General features: G+C 38.4%; 1 protein-coding gene across 2 annotated transcripts in view; it reads left to right on the top strand.

The window, feature by feature from the left end:
• Positions 1-17,424, top strand: part of LOC109427861 (discoidin domain-containing receptor 2) — a 961,146-nt gene that overhangs the window by 746,840 nt on the left and 196,882 nt on the right. For both annotated transcript variants that reach the window (XM_062851500.1, XM_062851499.1), the window contains exon 7: positions 7,594-7,733. In XM_062851500.1, coding sequence (XP_062707484.1) covers positions 7,594-7,733 — 140 coding nt within the window. The remainder of the gene's footprint in view (positions 1-7,593; positions 7,734-17,424) is intronic.

The following is a 17,424-nucleotide window of genomic DNA, read 5'->3' as shown; positions in this document are numbered from 1 at the left end:
TCTATTGAAGTTATGATTCCAGAGCTATTCTAAGGCCTCCAAAGTACTCCGAAGTTTGTGTCACAAAACCATAAAATACAAGATTAATTATCACAGAACATGATCTACGGTACTCAAAAAGTGTCAAAGTACCCCTAGAAAATCCATGGTACATGAATTGGGTGATCTAGGTTATCCACATTACCGTGGAATTAATTTTCTTAAGATCTACAATATCTTCCAAAATTTGTGTTCACTCTGTTTCAGAAATTTAGTCACGTTGATGTTTTTCAGACCTCGAAATGCCACGAGCAACTCGGAATGTAGTCCATATTGCTGATGGAGCCTTAGTGCAGAACTATAATGCTTTTGGTACATTCATGAGATATTCCAGGCTTTCCAAACTATTCTGGAATTAGGACCTTCAAGGTCTACATCCTCTACTCTTGTTTCTCATCACTCTATCTGCATAACTCTTTCACGATTGTGTCTGTTGCACCTCTCAGTATTACGAGTATCTCTATGTGTAGCTTTTGGGTGTTCACTGGCATACACATGGACCCAATGCACAACATACATTGCAATGTATGTTGAAGTATCTCGCAATATCTGTAAATCTTAGAATGTTTTTATTGTAGCAAATGTTTGCGGAATATAATCAACGCTACCCTTAGAGCCTCAGAGTACAATTCTGATAACTCAGCAACATTCACTTGGTGATCTGGGTCATCCAAACTAATCTGGAATTAAGCCCATCAAACTCTACTCTTGTATCCCTACTTTATCGATGTAATTGATTCACGAATATTTTTGTTGAATCTCATGATATTTTGAGTGTCTCTTTCTGTTGTATGTGCATCCATTGACATGATCTTTATGGTATTTTGATGTGTCGAAACTTACCCAAGAATTCCTCGGGAATTTCTCCGGCAGTCTCTCAGAAATTTATCGTGTGTACTTCTACAAGTTCCTAGGAAATCCTTCACTTGTTTCCCGGCAGTTTCTTGGAAATTTCTTCAGGAGTTATTCTAAAATTCCTGCAGGAGTTCCTCGGGAATTATTTCAAAAACCTTTCAAAAAATCTTGCAGGATTTCCACGGGAATTCCTCCGGCAGTTTGTCGGGAATTCCACCGGGAATTCTCCGAGGATTCTACGAGAGTTCTTCAGGGATTCCTCGGGAGTCCCCCAAGGATTTCTCCAAGAGTTCCCTGAAAACTCTTCCAGGAAATTTTTCCTAAGAGTTTCTCCAGAAAATCCTCCTGGGATTCCTCCAGGAATTTTCCCTGGATTTACTCCAGGATTTTTTCCAGGAATGCCTCTAGCGATTCCTCTAGAAAATTCCTTTAAGTATTCCTTCAGGAATACCCTCAGGAATTCTTTCACGAATTTCTCAATGGATTCCATTATTAACTCATGTTTCATTCAGGTATTCAATCAGGAATTGATGTAGGAATTACTACAGGAATTCCTCCAAAAAATCTTCTAGAAATTCCTCCAGAAATTCCTCCAGGAATTCTTTTAGGAAATACTCCAGAAATTCCCCCAAGGATTATTCCAAGTATTACCTCTAGGGAATTCCTCCGAGTAATTTTCCTGGGCAATTTCTCTAGAAATTTCTCTAGGACTTCCTCCAGTACTACGTCCAGGAATTTTTCCAGGAATAACTGCTAATTTATCTAAGAATTCATCAAGGTATTCCTTCAGAAATTTTCTCCAGGAATTTCTCCACAAATTTATCCCGGAATTCCTCCAGAAATTCCAACAGGGGTTCTTCCAGGAATTCCTCACACGGATTCTTCCTGCAACTCTTCCAGTGTTTTTCAAGGAATTCCTTTGGGAATTCTTTCAGGCATTCCCAGGAATTCCTGCAGGATATGTTCCAGAAATTCCACCAGCAAATACTCCAGGAATTCCTTCACGAATTGCTTCAGTATTTCCTCCAGACATTCCTCCAGGAACTTTTCAACGCATTCCTACTGAAAGTATTACAGGAATTCCTCTAGGCATTGTTCCAGGAAATACTCCAGCAATTCCTACAAGAAATTTTTTTTAGGAATTCCTCCTGGAATTCCTTTAAGAATTATTTCAGGAATTCCTCCTGAAATAATATGCTGGTATTCCTACAGGAATATCCTCCATAAACTCCATTAGGAATTCCTCCAGGAAATATTCTAGAAATTCCTCCAAGAATTGCTTCAGAAATTTTTCCAGGAATTTCTCCAAGAATCATTCCAGAAAACCCACCATAAAATAAAAACTTTAAAATTTTATCCAGTAGTTCCTCCAGGTATTCCTCAAGGAAATCTTTCCTCTAAGAATTCCCCCAGCATCTTCTTTAAAAATTCGTTCACAAATCACTACATGATTTCTTCCAGAAAGTATATCAGGAATTTCTCCTGGAATTCTTGAAGGGATTGATTTATGGGGGAACTGTAGGCGGATTTCTTGGAGGAATTCCTGGACGATTCCTGTACGCATTTCTGGAGGGAATGTTGAAGGATTTCCTGGAAGAATTCCTGAAAATATTTGTTGAAATATCCTTGGAGGTGTTCCTAGAAGAATTCATAAAGGAATCCTTAGCCATTTTCTGAAGGGATTCTTGAAGGAACTTGTGACAGAAATATTGGATCAGATCTTGGAGAAATTCTTATTAGAGTTCCTGTCAGAATTCTTGGAACAATTTCTGGAGAAATTCCTTGACAGATTCTTGGAGGAATTCTTGGCAGAAGTTTTGCAGGAATACCTTGGAGAAATTCTTGGAAAAAATACTATAGGAATTTTTGGAGAAATTTTTTGATGATTCATTGGAGAAATTTCTGGTGAGATTCTTGGAGAAATTCTTGGAGAAATTCCTGTTCGGATTTTTGGAGAAATTCTTGGTTGAATTCTTGGAAGAAGTCTCGGAGCAGTTTCTGAAGAAATCCCTGAAGGAATTCTCGGAAGAATCCCTGGAGATGTCCCAGGATCATTTTCTTGAGGAGTTTCTGAAGGTTTCATGAAAAATCTTGGAGGTATCCATGAAGGAATTTCTGCAGATTTTTTTCGGATGAATTCTTGAAGTTTTTTTTAAGGGATTCTTGACAGAAGTCTTAGCGAGCCCCCCGATAAAATTCTTTGGCTAATTTGTGTAGGATTTCCTGGAAGGATACTTTAAAGAATTCTGGGCAGATATGCTGGAGGAATTGCTGGATGAAATCTTGTAGAATTTCCTTGAGGAATTCTTGGTGGATTTCCTGGAGGAATTCCTGGAGGACTTCCTGAGGGAATTTCCGGAGTGATTTCTGGCGGTATTTCTGGAGGATTTCTTGGTGGAATTCCAAGAAGAATTTATTAACCCTCTAATACCCGAATTTAAAATTTTGATCTCAATATCATTTTTCGTCACCTAAATCAATTTAAGCATGTTTCCCAATTCTTGATTTTGTGAATTTTGGGGTTTGATTTTTCTAGTTTTTATTTTTGAACATCCCTGCACTTTTACATTTTTCTTGGAAGCCTATTTAGCATACCGATTTTTTAAGAAGAAATCATTTTGAGATTAAATGTTTATTGTGAGAATATTTTCATGTTTTTTTTATGAAACTTTTTATTTTCCTTGTAATTTTTGGGAAAATCATTTGAGTCGGTATTCAACTCTGTTTTGCAAACTGTTTTGCTATAATAGAATGATTGAGGAAAAAATAAAAAATACGTCAATTGTTGCAGTTGAATACAAAAGAAACAATGACATCTGAAAGGTGACCAAAACATCAATTTTTCAGTGATTTTCTAAATGATAATAAGCTTCAAAAGACGCCAAAACCATTTTGAGATTGTTTGTTTTGATTGCCCAGGCAAGAAAAAAAAAATACAAAAATGCTCTAGCTATACCCCATATAAAGGCGGAGTTGGGTATTAAAGGGTTAAATTATTCTGAAGTTTCCTTTAGAAACTATTTCAAATATTCTGCTAGAAAATCCTCCATTAATACCTTAAGATTTTTTTCCAGGAATTCTTTTAGAAAGTCTACCAGAGATTTCTTCGAAAAACTCTTGATGGAATTCTTTGAAATTTTATTCCAGGGAGTCTTTTGAATCTCCAGAGATTTTTCTAGAATTTCTTGCAGAGAATTCTCAAAAAAAAAATCTTCAAAGAATACATTAAATGTAGAATTACTCCAGGAATTATTTTGAAAAATATTCCACAGAATCCTTCCTTATAAGAATTCCTTCAGATTTTTTCCAAGGATTTATAAAAAAACTCCAAATTTTTGTTCCAAAAATCTCCAAAGTTTCATTTAAAAACAACTTCAGGGATACCATCACAAAATTGTCTTGGGATTCTTTTATAAATTCTTCCTGAGATTCCTTAAAAATTTCGTCCAAAAATTGCTTCCGAAATCGCTGTATAGCTTCCTTCAGAAAAATCATCTGGAGATTCCATAAGGAAACCATTCAAGGGTTCATTTATAAATTTCTCGAAGAATTATTCACGAATATGTATTACATAAATTGCTTCAGAAATTACTTTCATGAATGTCTTTAGAAATGTATCCAGAATTCCCTACGGAAATTTCTCCAAGAATTTCTCTAGAAAACCTGCCATTAACTTACTCAACAGTGCATCCATGGAATTTTTTTTAGGAATCTCCCTGGGGATTCATTTGGCAAATCTTGAAATAACTGCTTCAGAGATTCATGATTCCTCCTGATATTTCCCCAGATTTTTTTTAATATAATTGATAGAAAATTCTTCACGGATTTATAGAAAAATATCCTTCAAATTTTCCTTTATATATTATTCCAGGCATTATTCCTTTGAAAATTGATCCCAGGATTATTACTTTAAAAAAAAATCTAAAGATATCTACAGAAATGACTATATAGGAATTTCTCCAAGAATTATATAGGGAATTCCCGATGGAATGCCTTCAAGAATTTTCGCCGGGGATTCCTTAAGAGATTCAAGCATGATTTCTTTCAATTGTTCAATTCCTTCAGGAATTTCTGCACGAATTCAACCCAAGATTTTTCTTTGCGTATTCCTCCAGTTATGTCCTCAGAAAGTCTCTTTTTGATTTCTGCAAAGAACTTCCCTGGGATTCTTATGGATATTTCTTTAAAGATTTTTTCAAGGATTTCTGCTTTAGATTTTTTCAAGGATTCGACTTCTTTTTGAAGAATCTATTTATAACTTCCTTCAAAATGTTTTTAGAAATTTCTTTTGGCATTCCACCTTAATTTTTATTGAGAACACCCTCAAAAACATCTCTAGAAACATTTTTGGTATGCCAAAGATTTTCTGAGACATTCTTCCATTAATCTTTATCATTAAATCCTAAAAAAAATCCAACAAGAATTTCTTAAGAAATTCTTAAATGGAGATAATTTCGAGAAAATTGTATAAAATAAAACCACGTCAAAAGAATTTAGTGTACATCTGACCAGTGACGCTGCGATGGATGGCTTCACATTGATTGGTGAGCTCGTTCCATGCTATAACACTAGTTTACAGCATTTTTGAACTCGGTAAGCTGATGATCGTTTTTGGTGTAGAATCATGCCCTGAGTTCGAAAACGCGAAGGAAAAAAATTACAGTGGAGCGGAAATTTTTTCGACTTTCCATACAAGGTTGATGATATGAAATCGATTTTTGTTCTATTTTTAAGCAATGTCGCTCATTTCACACATGTCATTCTCCGTAATCAATGCTCCGATTAAGCTGAATTTTTTACTGCAACTCGCTTACATATGATGTGTCAAATAAACGTTGAGAAAGAATTTTTAAATTATTTTTTTCTTATTGAAAAAAATACATTTCTTCAAATATTTTAGAAAATTTTGCTAAAATTTAAGGAGATCGTCCCCAAAACTCACCAATATTTTGAATTTCATCAATCTGACGCAAAACCTGCTTTCAGATGATTGAAAGGTATTATATTCAGCTTTTTATTTATGGAAAAAGATTTAAAATTGGTTGAACAAAACGCAAGATATTTGAATTTTATTAAATTCCATATTTTAAAAAGTTGTAAAACTCGATGTTGAGCTAAAACTCAAAAACTGTTCTACTTTAAATTTTTTGAAGCACGGTTTCGAAATCAGCGCTAAATTATGCTTCAAAAATTTTGGTCCTTGGCAGAAGTTCACGACTTTCGTTTTATTTTGTAAACTAGTGTAATTATTATAAATGGAAGTTGAATATCACATCTCACAATGTTGTTGCAATGATCTCGAAGAAGTATACATGCCTATAAGTAACATTCAACAAAATTCTACTCTTTATAATTAAGGAGAAATTTAAAACTACAGAAGGCCAAAAATTGAAACAAATTGCTCCATTGAGCCAGTTGAACTCACAGCAAAAATGCAACCATTTTTATTGGAATGCAACGACGATGGTGTAGATGTAGTATGAGGAGGAATTCCCCTACTCTGCGCCACAAACCTACCCTCCGAGTTAAAAAATGTCTGCTGCGGTACCTCTCACCACACAGGTACAACTGCCAAGGATAAAATCAGTGTAACTAGATAACGTGCACGAGTATACATTTTCCCATTTATGTCCTCTCAAGCGACACTTGCAGGCATCAGTTTCTCGAGTCCCCCTCTCTAGCCTGGGTGTCCCCACATCCACTGAGATCCAAGAAAGGGGGTCACAGGCAATGCAGGCAACCCATCATCATGCTCAAGCAGCCAAGCCATCGTATATATGAGTGGCATCCTTGCTCCACCCACTTGACTTCCTCATTCCCCGGCTGGTTGGGTTTTGTATGCAAGCACTGCGGATGCCGTCCTGACCCCATCTTTGCCCTTGGAAATTGATGCTAAATTCAGTGCTCTTGAATTTGAATATTGGGTTGAGCGTGTCTGTCACTGAGGGACCACACATATGCATGCATAGAAATCATGGGATAAATTGTTCGGAAAATCGTAAAAATTGCGGTAAGCGATCTTCAACGAGGTACTTGAATGGGGCGCAATTGAATACATTCTTGAATTGGAGTACTCAGCGCTGTCTGAGGTGCATTGAAATCATAGAATAAACTGGTTGAATAACTTTGTATAAGCGTTGATTCAAATCGTGGTGAAAAGAAAAACGTTAATATCGGAATCAATTGGCAGCTTTTTTTTTTTTTGGTTTCTTTATAAAAGTCTTTAACTAGCTGCGAAATCCTTGAAAATTGCTTCGACATCATAGGAAGCATAGCTTAATATGCTTCCGACATGTACTTCTTTACTCATATTCCACCCCAGATCTCTGGTACCAACAACGGTTTATAACGACGACTACTATTCCCGTTTTCACGCTCTTGACAGTATAAGGCATCTCACCTGCCCATGCAATCATTCAGAGTCAGGTGCATTGTCGGACACCAACACCACCACGGCGATCTCCCCTTCCAGCGAAAAATGGAGCAGCAGCATGAAAAAGAACACCAAACACATACAACCGTATCACATGTTGTGGAAACATTAATTTTAATTTTCCTTGTTTTTCTTCTTGTGCTTTCTTCCATGCCGGGTGCCCACTTTAAATCTGCCTTCCGGGATGCCTCGGTTTCACGCCACCACGACGCGGATCCACCGTCCTCCGTCCAATCCGGATCCGCATCCAATCCCGCTATATCTAGGTTACGACTGGGTCGGCTGGCGCAATGATTCACTTGGCTGGGCCGGAAAACCGGTCGAGATGGTGTTCGAGTTCGACACGGTGAGGAACTTTAGTGCCATGGTTCTGCACACCAACAACATGTACAGCAAGGATGTACAGGTGAGTGCTTTTTTCTTCTTCTTCCTTCCATTCTCACTTGCTCACAATTCTTTTCCCTTTTATTTTTGTGTCCAACAAACATACATTCCTTCCTCCCATTGCACCCACTGGAATCCGACGGGTGTTCCGCACTACCGGAACTTACAGTAGTTCATCGAACGAAGTTGTTTTTTTTTATCTTTATTATCAGGTTTTAAGCATTGGACTTGTTCATCCGGGAACCCCGGCTTTACTTTCCTTCCAAAAAAACTCTCATTTGGCTTCCACAGGATTTCAAAACAGGTCCTTCTCATCGAACAATGTTAAAAACTTTTAATAACTGAGAATAGAGTATCACCTATGGATAAAAAATATTGGAAAATAGAAACCAACAAATCCTACTTTTCCTATTGTATATTTGTTCAAAAGGATTTTAAATACGTGCAATTGAAAGCTGCACACTAGGCCTGGCCGCTTTAATGATTGTAATGCATCTCCGATATACTGCAAAAATTAATAATGACAAATTATGGAAGTAGTCGTTTCTATCATTTTCCAGGATTCTTTCAACGATTGGCTGTGTATGTGTAGACTAGACTAGACTAAAAGGATTTTAAATACATGTAACATCTGTTGATTCTTCTATTTGAAAAAGTATTGGCGAAATATTCTCCGATGGTCTCCATGACCTAAACTATTGACATTCCATCGTATATCCTAGAGGAAATTTTTAATAAAATAAAATAATTTTCAAAAAAAATCTGGATGCCTCCCCGGAAGAGTCCTCCAGGGGATACCTAGCGGACGAATCCGAGAAGAATAGAGATATTTTCAGAGGAATCTCTGAAAGATCCTAAACGCACAAAGCTATTCGTAGAAAATTCCCAGAGAAATTTCTGGTTTGACTCTCTGAGTAATTCCTGATTGAACAATTCACAGATAAATTCCTGATAGAGTTCTTCCGTGTTCTCTTAAATTCTCTGATGGAGGATTTCGTAATAGAATTCCCTAAGGAATTCCTATTAAATTCCCAGATAAATTTATGATGGAATTCTATCGGGGGTTTTCTAGACAAAACCGTGATGGAAATCCCACAAAAAATCTTGGAGCAATTCCAAGAAAACTCCATGGAGAAATGCCCAAAAAAATTACAAGAGGAATCCCATAAGGAACTTTCAGATAAATCCCTCGAGGAAATCCCAAAAAAAAACAAAGGAAATTTCGAAGATATCTGGACCGGAATAACCAGCGAAAACTTGCAAGAATTCCCAGAGAAATTCCTTGAAGAATTGCTTTTTTGATTTCCGAAAAAAAAACTGAAAAATAGTCGAAGAAGAATCCTTGGAGGAATTTCCAGGCAAATCCCAGGAGGAAAAACCAGTACCAATATTTGAAGGGAATCCCACAGGAATCCCTAGAAAAATTCACAGAGGAATTTCTGGAGAAACTCCCAAAGAAATCCCTGCAGGAGTCCAAACAGCACTCCGTGGAGGAATATCCAGAGGATTTTCTGGAAGAATGTATGTACCATGAGACATTTTGCGAGAAATCCATTATTCAATTCTCAGAGGACTTCTTGGAGAAAATCCTAAAGAAATCCCTGGACGAAACCCAAGAGAATTCCTCCAGGATTTTCCAAAGGAATCCCTTGAGGAATTCCCAATGTAATTGTAAGCGGAATTCATTGAGGAATCCCAGGAGAAATTTCCAGAAAAAAAAACCCTTAACAAATTCTCAGGGAAATTTGCTGAGAAATTCCTGGAATGAATCGCAGAGCAATTTCTGGATAAATTCCCAAAAGAATGCCAGGTATTTTTCCAGAAGAACTCTTGGAGATATTTCAAGAACAATTCCCGGAGGAATTCTCATAGGAAATCCTAGATGAATTCCTTCAAGTATTTCCAGAGTATTCTTCGATGAATTCTTGGATGAATTCCCAGAGTAATTCCTCGAGGAATTCCCAAAGAAATGTCTGAAGATATGATGAAATCCTGAAGTGCTACCTATAGGAATTCTTGAGGAAATTCCTAAAGGAATACATGGAGAAATTTCCAGAGAAATTCCTGGAGAAATTCTTAAAGAAATTGCTGGAGGAATTATTTGGCAGAATTCCCAATCGAATTCCTTGATAAATTTGCAGAAGAGTTTTTGGAGGAAGTCCTAGAGGATTTCTCTGAAGAATTTCCAGATAAATTCGTATGGAAATTCCCAGAGAAATTTCTGGAGGAAATTCTGAAGAAATTCATAGAGAAGTTTTACGAAAAAAATCCACAGGAATTCCTGAAGAAATTTTTGGAAGAATTCCTTGAAGCATTTGAAGAGAAATTCGTATAGCAATTCCAAGAGAATTTCTGTTGAAAGTCCCAGGAGAATTTCTGAAGGAAATCATGGAGGAATTCCAAGTGAAATTCCTAGAGGAATTCCTCAAGGATTTCCATAGAAATTTCTAAAGGAATTTCCAGAAGAATTTTTGGAGGAATTCCCAGAGTAGTTCTTGAAGAGATTCACAGATAAATTCCTGAAAAAATCATAGAAGAAGTCCTGGAGAAATTCCCAAAAGAGTTCCTGAGAGAATTCCTTAAAGAATTTCCACAGAAATTCCTGGAGGAATTTCTAGAGGAATTCCTGGAAGTACTACCAGAGGAATAGCTGGAAGAATTCTCACAGGAACTTTTGGAAGAATCCTCATCTTCATCACGAATGGATTTCCATAGGAGTTCCTGGAGGAATTCTCTGAAGAATTCCAGGATGATTTTTTTGAGGAATTCCAGGATGAATTCTCAGAGGAATTGCTGGATGGAATCCCAGATATATTTCTGGATCAATTTACAGAGGAATTTTTGGAAAAATTCCCAGAGGAGGCCTCAGAAGAATTCCTTAAAGAAGTTTTATATGAATGAGGGAATGAATTTCTGGATGAATTCCCAGAAGAATTCCTAGACGAATTCGCAGAGGAATTCCAGGATAAATTCCCAGAGCCATTCTTGAAATAATTTCCAGATTAACTCCTGGAAGAATTCTCAGAAGAATTCCTGGAGGAATTCCTAGAAGTATTCCTGGAGAAATATTCAGATTCATTCTTGAAGCAATTCCCAGAAGGTTCATGGAGGTATTCGCAGAGGAATTGATAAAGGAATTTCCAGATGAATTCCTGGAGGGATTCCCAGATGAATTCCGGGAGAAATTCCCAGATGAATATCTGGATGAATTACCAGATGAATTCCTGGAGGAATTCCTAGATTAATTACTGAAGGAATTCCCATATTAATTACAGAAGGAATTTCCAGAGGAGCAATTTCAGGAGGAATTCCCCGAGAAATTTCTTAGGAATTAATGGAGGAATTCCCAGCGGAATTTCCCTGGAGGAATCATGGAGGGATTTCCAGAGGGATTCCTGGAGGAATTTCGAGAGGAATACGTGGAGGAATTTCCAGAGGAATTCTTGGAGGAATTTCCAGAGGAATCCCAGAGGAATTTCCAGAGGAATTCCTGGAAGAATTTCCAGAGGAATTCCTGGAGGAATTTCCAGAGGAATTCCTGGAGGAATTTCCAGAGGAATACGTGGAGGAATTTCCAGAGGAATTCCTGGAGGAATTTCCAGAGGAATTCCTGGAGGAATTTCCAGAGGAATTCCTGAAGGAATTTCCAGAGGAATTCCTGGAGGAATTTCCAGAGGAACTCATGGAGGGATTTCCAGAAGAATTCCTGGAGGAATTTCCAGAGGAATACGTGGAGGAATTTCCAGAGAAATTCCTGGAGGAATTTCCAGAGGAATTCCTGGAGGAATTTCCAGAGGAATTCCTGGAGGATACCTCAGAGGAATTCCTGGAGAAATTCCCAGATTAATTCCTGAAGGAATTCCCAGAGGAATTTCTGGAGGAATTTCCAGAGGAATTCCTTAAGGAATTTCCAGAGGAATTCCTTAAGGAATTTCCAGAGGAACTCCTGGAGGAATTTCCAGAGGAACTCCTGGAGGAATTTCCAGAGGAATTCCTGGAGGAATTTCCAGAGAAATTCCTGGAGGAATTCCCAGAGGAATTCTTGGAGAAATTCCTAGAGGAATACCTGGAGAAATTCCCAAGAAAATTCCTGAAGCGATTCTCAGAGAAATTCCCCGAGGAATTCCTTAAGGAATTTCCAGAGAAATTCCTAAAAGAATTTCCAGAGAAATTCCTGGAGGATTTTCTAGAGGAATCCTGGAGAAATTTCCAGAGCCATTCTTGAAAGAATTTCCAGATTAACTCCTGGAAGAATTCTCAGAAGAATTCCTGAAGGAATTCCTAGAGGTATTCCTGGAGGAATATCCAGATTCATTCTTGAAGGAATTCCCAGAAGAATTCCTGGAGGAATTGCTGGAGAAATTCCCAAAAGAGTTCATGGAGGTATTCGCAAAGGAATTGATAAAGGAATTCCCAGATGAATTCCTGGAGGGATTCCCAGATGAATTCCTGGAGAAATTCCCAGATTAATTCCTGAAGGAATTCCCAGAGGAATTCCTGGAGAAATTCCCAGGGAATTTCCTGGAGCAATTCCCAAAGGAGTTCCCCAAAGAATTCCTGGAGTAATTCATGGAGGAATTCCCAGATGAATTTCCAGAGGAATTTATTAAAGAATTTCCAGATGAATTCCTGGAGGAATTTCCAGATAAATTCTTGGAAAAATTTTCAGATGAATTCCTGGAGGAATTCCCCGTGAATTCCTGGAGGAAATCCCAGGTAAATTCCTAGAGCAATTCTAGGAGGAATTCCCCGAGGATTTTCTGGAGGAATTCACGGAAGAATTCCCAGAGGAATTTCCAGAGGAATTCCTGGAGGAATTTCTAGAGGAATTCCTGGAGAAATTTGCAGAGGAATCCTGGATGAATTCCCAGAGGAATCCTGGATGAATTCCCAGAGGAATTCCTGGAGAAACTCCCAGATTATTTACTGAAGGAAATCCAAGATTAAGAGATGTATTCCTGGTGGAATTCCCAGAGAAATTTCTATGGAGACTTCGAGAGGAGGGATATTCAACTCTTAGAGGAACATCTGGAGGAACTTCAAGAGAATATGCCAGGGCCCGTGGCGTAGTGGCTACACGTTTGCTTCATAAGCAGATGGTCATGGGTTCGATCCCAACCCCGGCACTTTCGTCAGTTGCTCTTTCCCCCTGAGAGCAGCTGACACTGACCCTCTTCTGAGCCCATGGCTCAAATGAACCCGGATACTTGGTCATCGGCGAACGGCCACCCATAATGGACCCCCAATCGGACTGGAAACAAGAACAACCAACAGCCACACATCAACATCCTCGTGCTCATCATTCTACCATGATAGTGTAGAAATGGAAAGCAGCGCAACGGCAACCAGTTCGATATCGAATTAGAATTAGAATAGAATACATTTAGGCGCTGTACAAAGTGTATGTACAGCTTCCAATTGGAATCGCTCACGCAGTGCCCTAGTGGACAATAGAGCTGTAAATTAGGTTAAGTGATTGAAGAATAATAAAAAAAAAAAAACTTCAAGAGAAATATTTGAAAGAATATCTACAAGTACCCCTTGAAAGTATGTCTAAAAGTATTTCAGGGGAATCTTCAGAGGAATATCTGGAGGCTTTCCCAGATAAATCACTAGAGAAATTCCCAAAGGAATCCATACAGGAGTTTTCAGAAACATCCCTAGAAGAACTTCTAGTAAAACCCCTACTAGAATGTCCCAGAGAAACCCTTAAGGGAATGCTTGGAGCAATCCTTGATGTGACTTGCTCCAAACTTTGAAAAAGTTCCAATGCTAATCTCTGGTGTAATTATTTATGATTTTTTATAAAAAATTTGAAATTCCTTAAGGAATTTCTACAGAAAACCATCAGTGATAAATTCTTGAGATAGAGTTAAGATGAATCTCTGAAGCACTTTTTTTTCAGGAATCTTTAAAAATTTGTGCAGAATAACTGAGGGAATTCTTCGATAAAAATCCTAAAAGAGTTACATAGGAAAATCTTGAACGAGTTTTCAGAGGAACTGTAGAGTTCTGGAGGGTTTAGGACGTTTGAAAAAGCTAATACGGTTTCATTAGCATAGCATAGCAAAGACATCAAGGGCATTTTTGGACCTATTCTTATGTCATTCAAGGGGTTTCAGATGCGTTTGAGGTGATATACACCTAAATCTCCATTTAGGTAATGCATCGGGTCTGCCCAGTTTATAACCTCAATGGGTTTGAGGATTGCAAAGAAGTTTAAGGAGAGCGAGTGGTCTGGAGATTTAAAGGTTTCAGAGTTCTCTCAAGGGAGTTTCTGGAGAAGTGGAGTGGGGGTTTGTCATCGGCGTTAGGCAATGACCCCTCGGACCCCATGTAATGCACCTGAGACCCTCACAAACCCCCCTAAACGCCTACAAAACGATTGTAGGCGTTTTTGGGGGTTTGTGAGGGTCTCAGGTGCGTTACATGGGGTCCGAGGGGTTTCAGGGGGATTTCAATGGTATTTCTGGCAGCTTCATAGGATTTTTGGCAGATTTCAGAGGCGTTACGCAGACGTCATGTAGGTGATTGTGAAAACGACCGACGAATTGGCAGAGCTATGCTTCTATGGTTGGCTTTTCGGTCAGGTTAAATTATGGTGATACTATATCACCCAACAAAAGCGTATCAGCCCACTTATAATTGACCGTGACAGAAAAGCCAAACATAGTTATGTAGGTGTTTTCGGAGGTTTCTGAGGCTCTCAGTTGCGTTACAGTGAGCTTCAGGGAGATTTCAGCGGCGCTCCAAAGTGAACGTTAAAAATGGTTTTAGAAGGGATTCGGAACGTTTTGATTATTTACGATTGTGTGTCTTACGATCTATACTCAAGGGAGCTCTTAGAGATTCTTAACCGTTATGCGTCCGACAAAATTTTAGCTTTTTTCTACACCGTGCTTTTTAAATGGGCGCTGGATACCCGGGTAACCTGTCGGCCACATAAGGGTTAAACAAACATTGAACTTATCTATTGACTTTCATTCAATCATTCAAGCACACACAAGTTATATATGTAAATTCGATGACTTATGCCCAAGAAATGTTTTAGGAAGTCTTAAACAGTACCAATCCCTCCCCTTCTCCTTGTCATTCCCCCCTGAGTACGCCATAAACTTCTCTTAACTCCACTCGCTATTATTTCCCGTACGTCATTTGAGTTGCATTATGAATATTATGCAACTCAAATGAGTTGCATTATGAAAAAATCATTGCATAAAATGTTGTATGGAACTCGTTGCAAAACTCGATTTTATCAGCACTCTTCGTATTTATCCAACTCGGCGAGCCTCGTTGGATAAATGTACGACTCGTGCTGAAAAAATCAACTTTTTGCAACTCGTTACATAAATAACTATTAAAGAGCGTTTCAGGGGGTAGCAGAGCATTTGAAGGCGTTTAAGGAGCATTCCAAGAGGGTAAAAGAGCTCATCAGAATCGTTTCAGAAAGGTTTCAGGAATACTTTGAAGGGTTTTAAGGGGTTTCCTGGGCTCAGTTATATAGCAAGTAATTTCAATGGGCTTTAGACAGTTTCGTAAACGCTTCAGGGATGTCCAAAAAGTTTGAAAGAGGTACCAGGGGGTTTCTAGGAGTTTCTGGGAATATAAGTGAGTTTCGAGGCGATTTAAAGTGCTTGATGGATTTTTTGAGGGGGTTTCAGGTCGGCTTAAGAAGGACTTCAAAGGGTTTATATTACATTATTCAGTGAAAAAATCAACGAAACTGTTCTGTAAACAAGCATTCCTAGGAGAAAATTAGTGAAATCAGACAAGTTAACAAGAAATTTGTGAAAATTTAAACAAACTTGCATTTTACAACCATGCAGCAACTTCGAACATTAGTTGTTTCAGAGTTTGCGCAACTCCACCTTGTGAGACTGTGTTGTAGAGTGGCTGCAATTGTTCTTCCTGATCAAAAGGTCGTGAATTCAAACCCATTTTTGCACTTTTAATCATGCTATAAAAATAATACTAATTTATTTGATAAATGTAACAGAACGTTAGAAATCAATGAGATAACAATACAAGCAAAATTTAAAAATAAGTATAGGGAAGTGGAACCATCTCGGCAGGGCTCCTATTTTGGGCACTTTTCTGCTTTAACTCAGCCAATTTTGAACCAATTGGCACAATTTTTGGAACGCGACGAGATACGTATAGTATCTAATGGTGTACAAAATATCAAGTCACTTGGTTTGGAATTGACTGAGTTATAGCAAAGAGTGCCCAAAATACCGGCCACTGCCCAAGTGGCCTGCTACCCTATATGTTGTTCACATCCATGGTGAATTTAAAACAGTATACACCAAAAGAACTATTGCTTCGCATTAGTTAAAACAACTCATTGCTTTTACGTTCTTGCACATCAAATAACTAAATTATTTGCGGTACTTATGAGAGTTCGACTGATATGTGTAATCTAGCTACTTTATCGGCGCTGCAGTCTTGGGGAATCAAAACGACTGTTTTAGATTTGTCCCGACGTTTCGACTCTGTTTCGAGTCTTCTTCAAAGGGAAACTGTAATGGGATCTTTATTGGTGGCATGAATTATGGGTAGTATTAGTTGACTTACATTCTGACTAGTCGCTTTTTGTTAGAATTGACATAGGACTGTCGGTGTCGTGTTTGTTTCTATACATCGGCTGTGAAATTAATTTTTCATATATAAATGCATTATAGGTACAGCGTGTGGTGTGATTTTGACCTACATTTCTTGTCAAGTGAACCGTAGCTTAGTTTTTGGGCGATTTCACTTGATTTTCACTGTACTGCACTGCACTGCACTTGTGAACGCGGTAACGGTTTGTTCAAAGATGGTGGATGCATTAGCTATGTTTGGGATTGAAATGTTTCACCTATAGTTTTGAGAATGGCTGCGTACGTTGTGTTCAATCCGTCAATGTCAGTGCGGTGGTTAACAGTGTTGGGTGTGTTAACTATATGACACATTTCAAGAAATGTCAATGTGTTTGTGTTTCTACTACTATCAATCACTGTAGTACGATCCAGGTTGAAACTATGATCGTTGTCGATGCAGTGTTTGATGAGCGCTGTTTTTTCTCCTAGTGTTATCATCTCTGTGTCTATATTGGTGTGCCCTAACTCTTTTAACCTGTTAAGTTTGTTTATATGTGTTTTGTGTCCGTACAATCTTGTTTTTAATTTGTTTTGAGTCATACCAATGTAACACTGCTGGCAATCATTGCATGGTAAAAGCGACTAGTCAGAATGTAAGTCAACTAATACTACCCATAATTCATGCCACCAATAAAGATCCCATTACAGTTTCCCTTTGAAGAAGACTCGAAACAGAGTCGAAACGTCGGGACAAATCTAAAACAGTCGTTTTGATTCCCCAAGACTGCAGCGCCGATAAAGTAGCTAAATTATTTGCATTCCAACAAGTCCTTCTGAACCCGCACAATTCAAACCCGCACTGCCGGTAGAAAAATGTTTGGTTCCTATGAGTTGTGCTTTCTCATCCGCACCAGCTCCTTCGGATTTAACTTTTTTGTTCCTGGTCGCTGTTGCTGAGCGTCTTACCCCCAGCATCTTCGCCACTTTCTGCCCATCTCAAGGCATGTCACGCGGGTGGGGGGACAAAAGCCGAGGAAAAAGAGTTCAAAGTCGACCCCACTTGAGGAAGCACACACAATGCGCTATGGCAAGGAAAATGCCAGGTTACACAAAAGGACCCTCCCGGTCGGTGGA

Source organism: Aedes albopictus, chromosome 2 (genome assembly GCF_035046485.1).
Source record: "Aedes albopictus strain Foshan chromosome 2, AalbF5, whole genome shotgun sequence".
Taxonomy (NCBI): Eukaryota; Metazoa; Arthropoda; class Insecta; order Diptera; family Culicidae; genus Aedes; species Aedes albopictus.
This window is presented reverse-complemented; position numbering and strand designations above follow the sequence as displayed.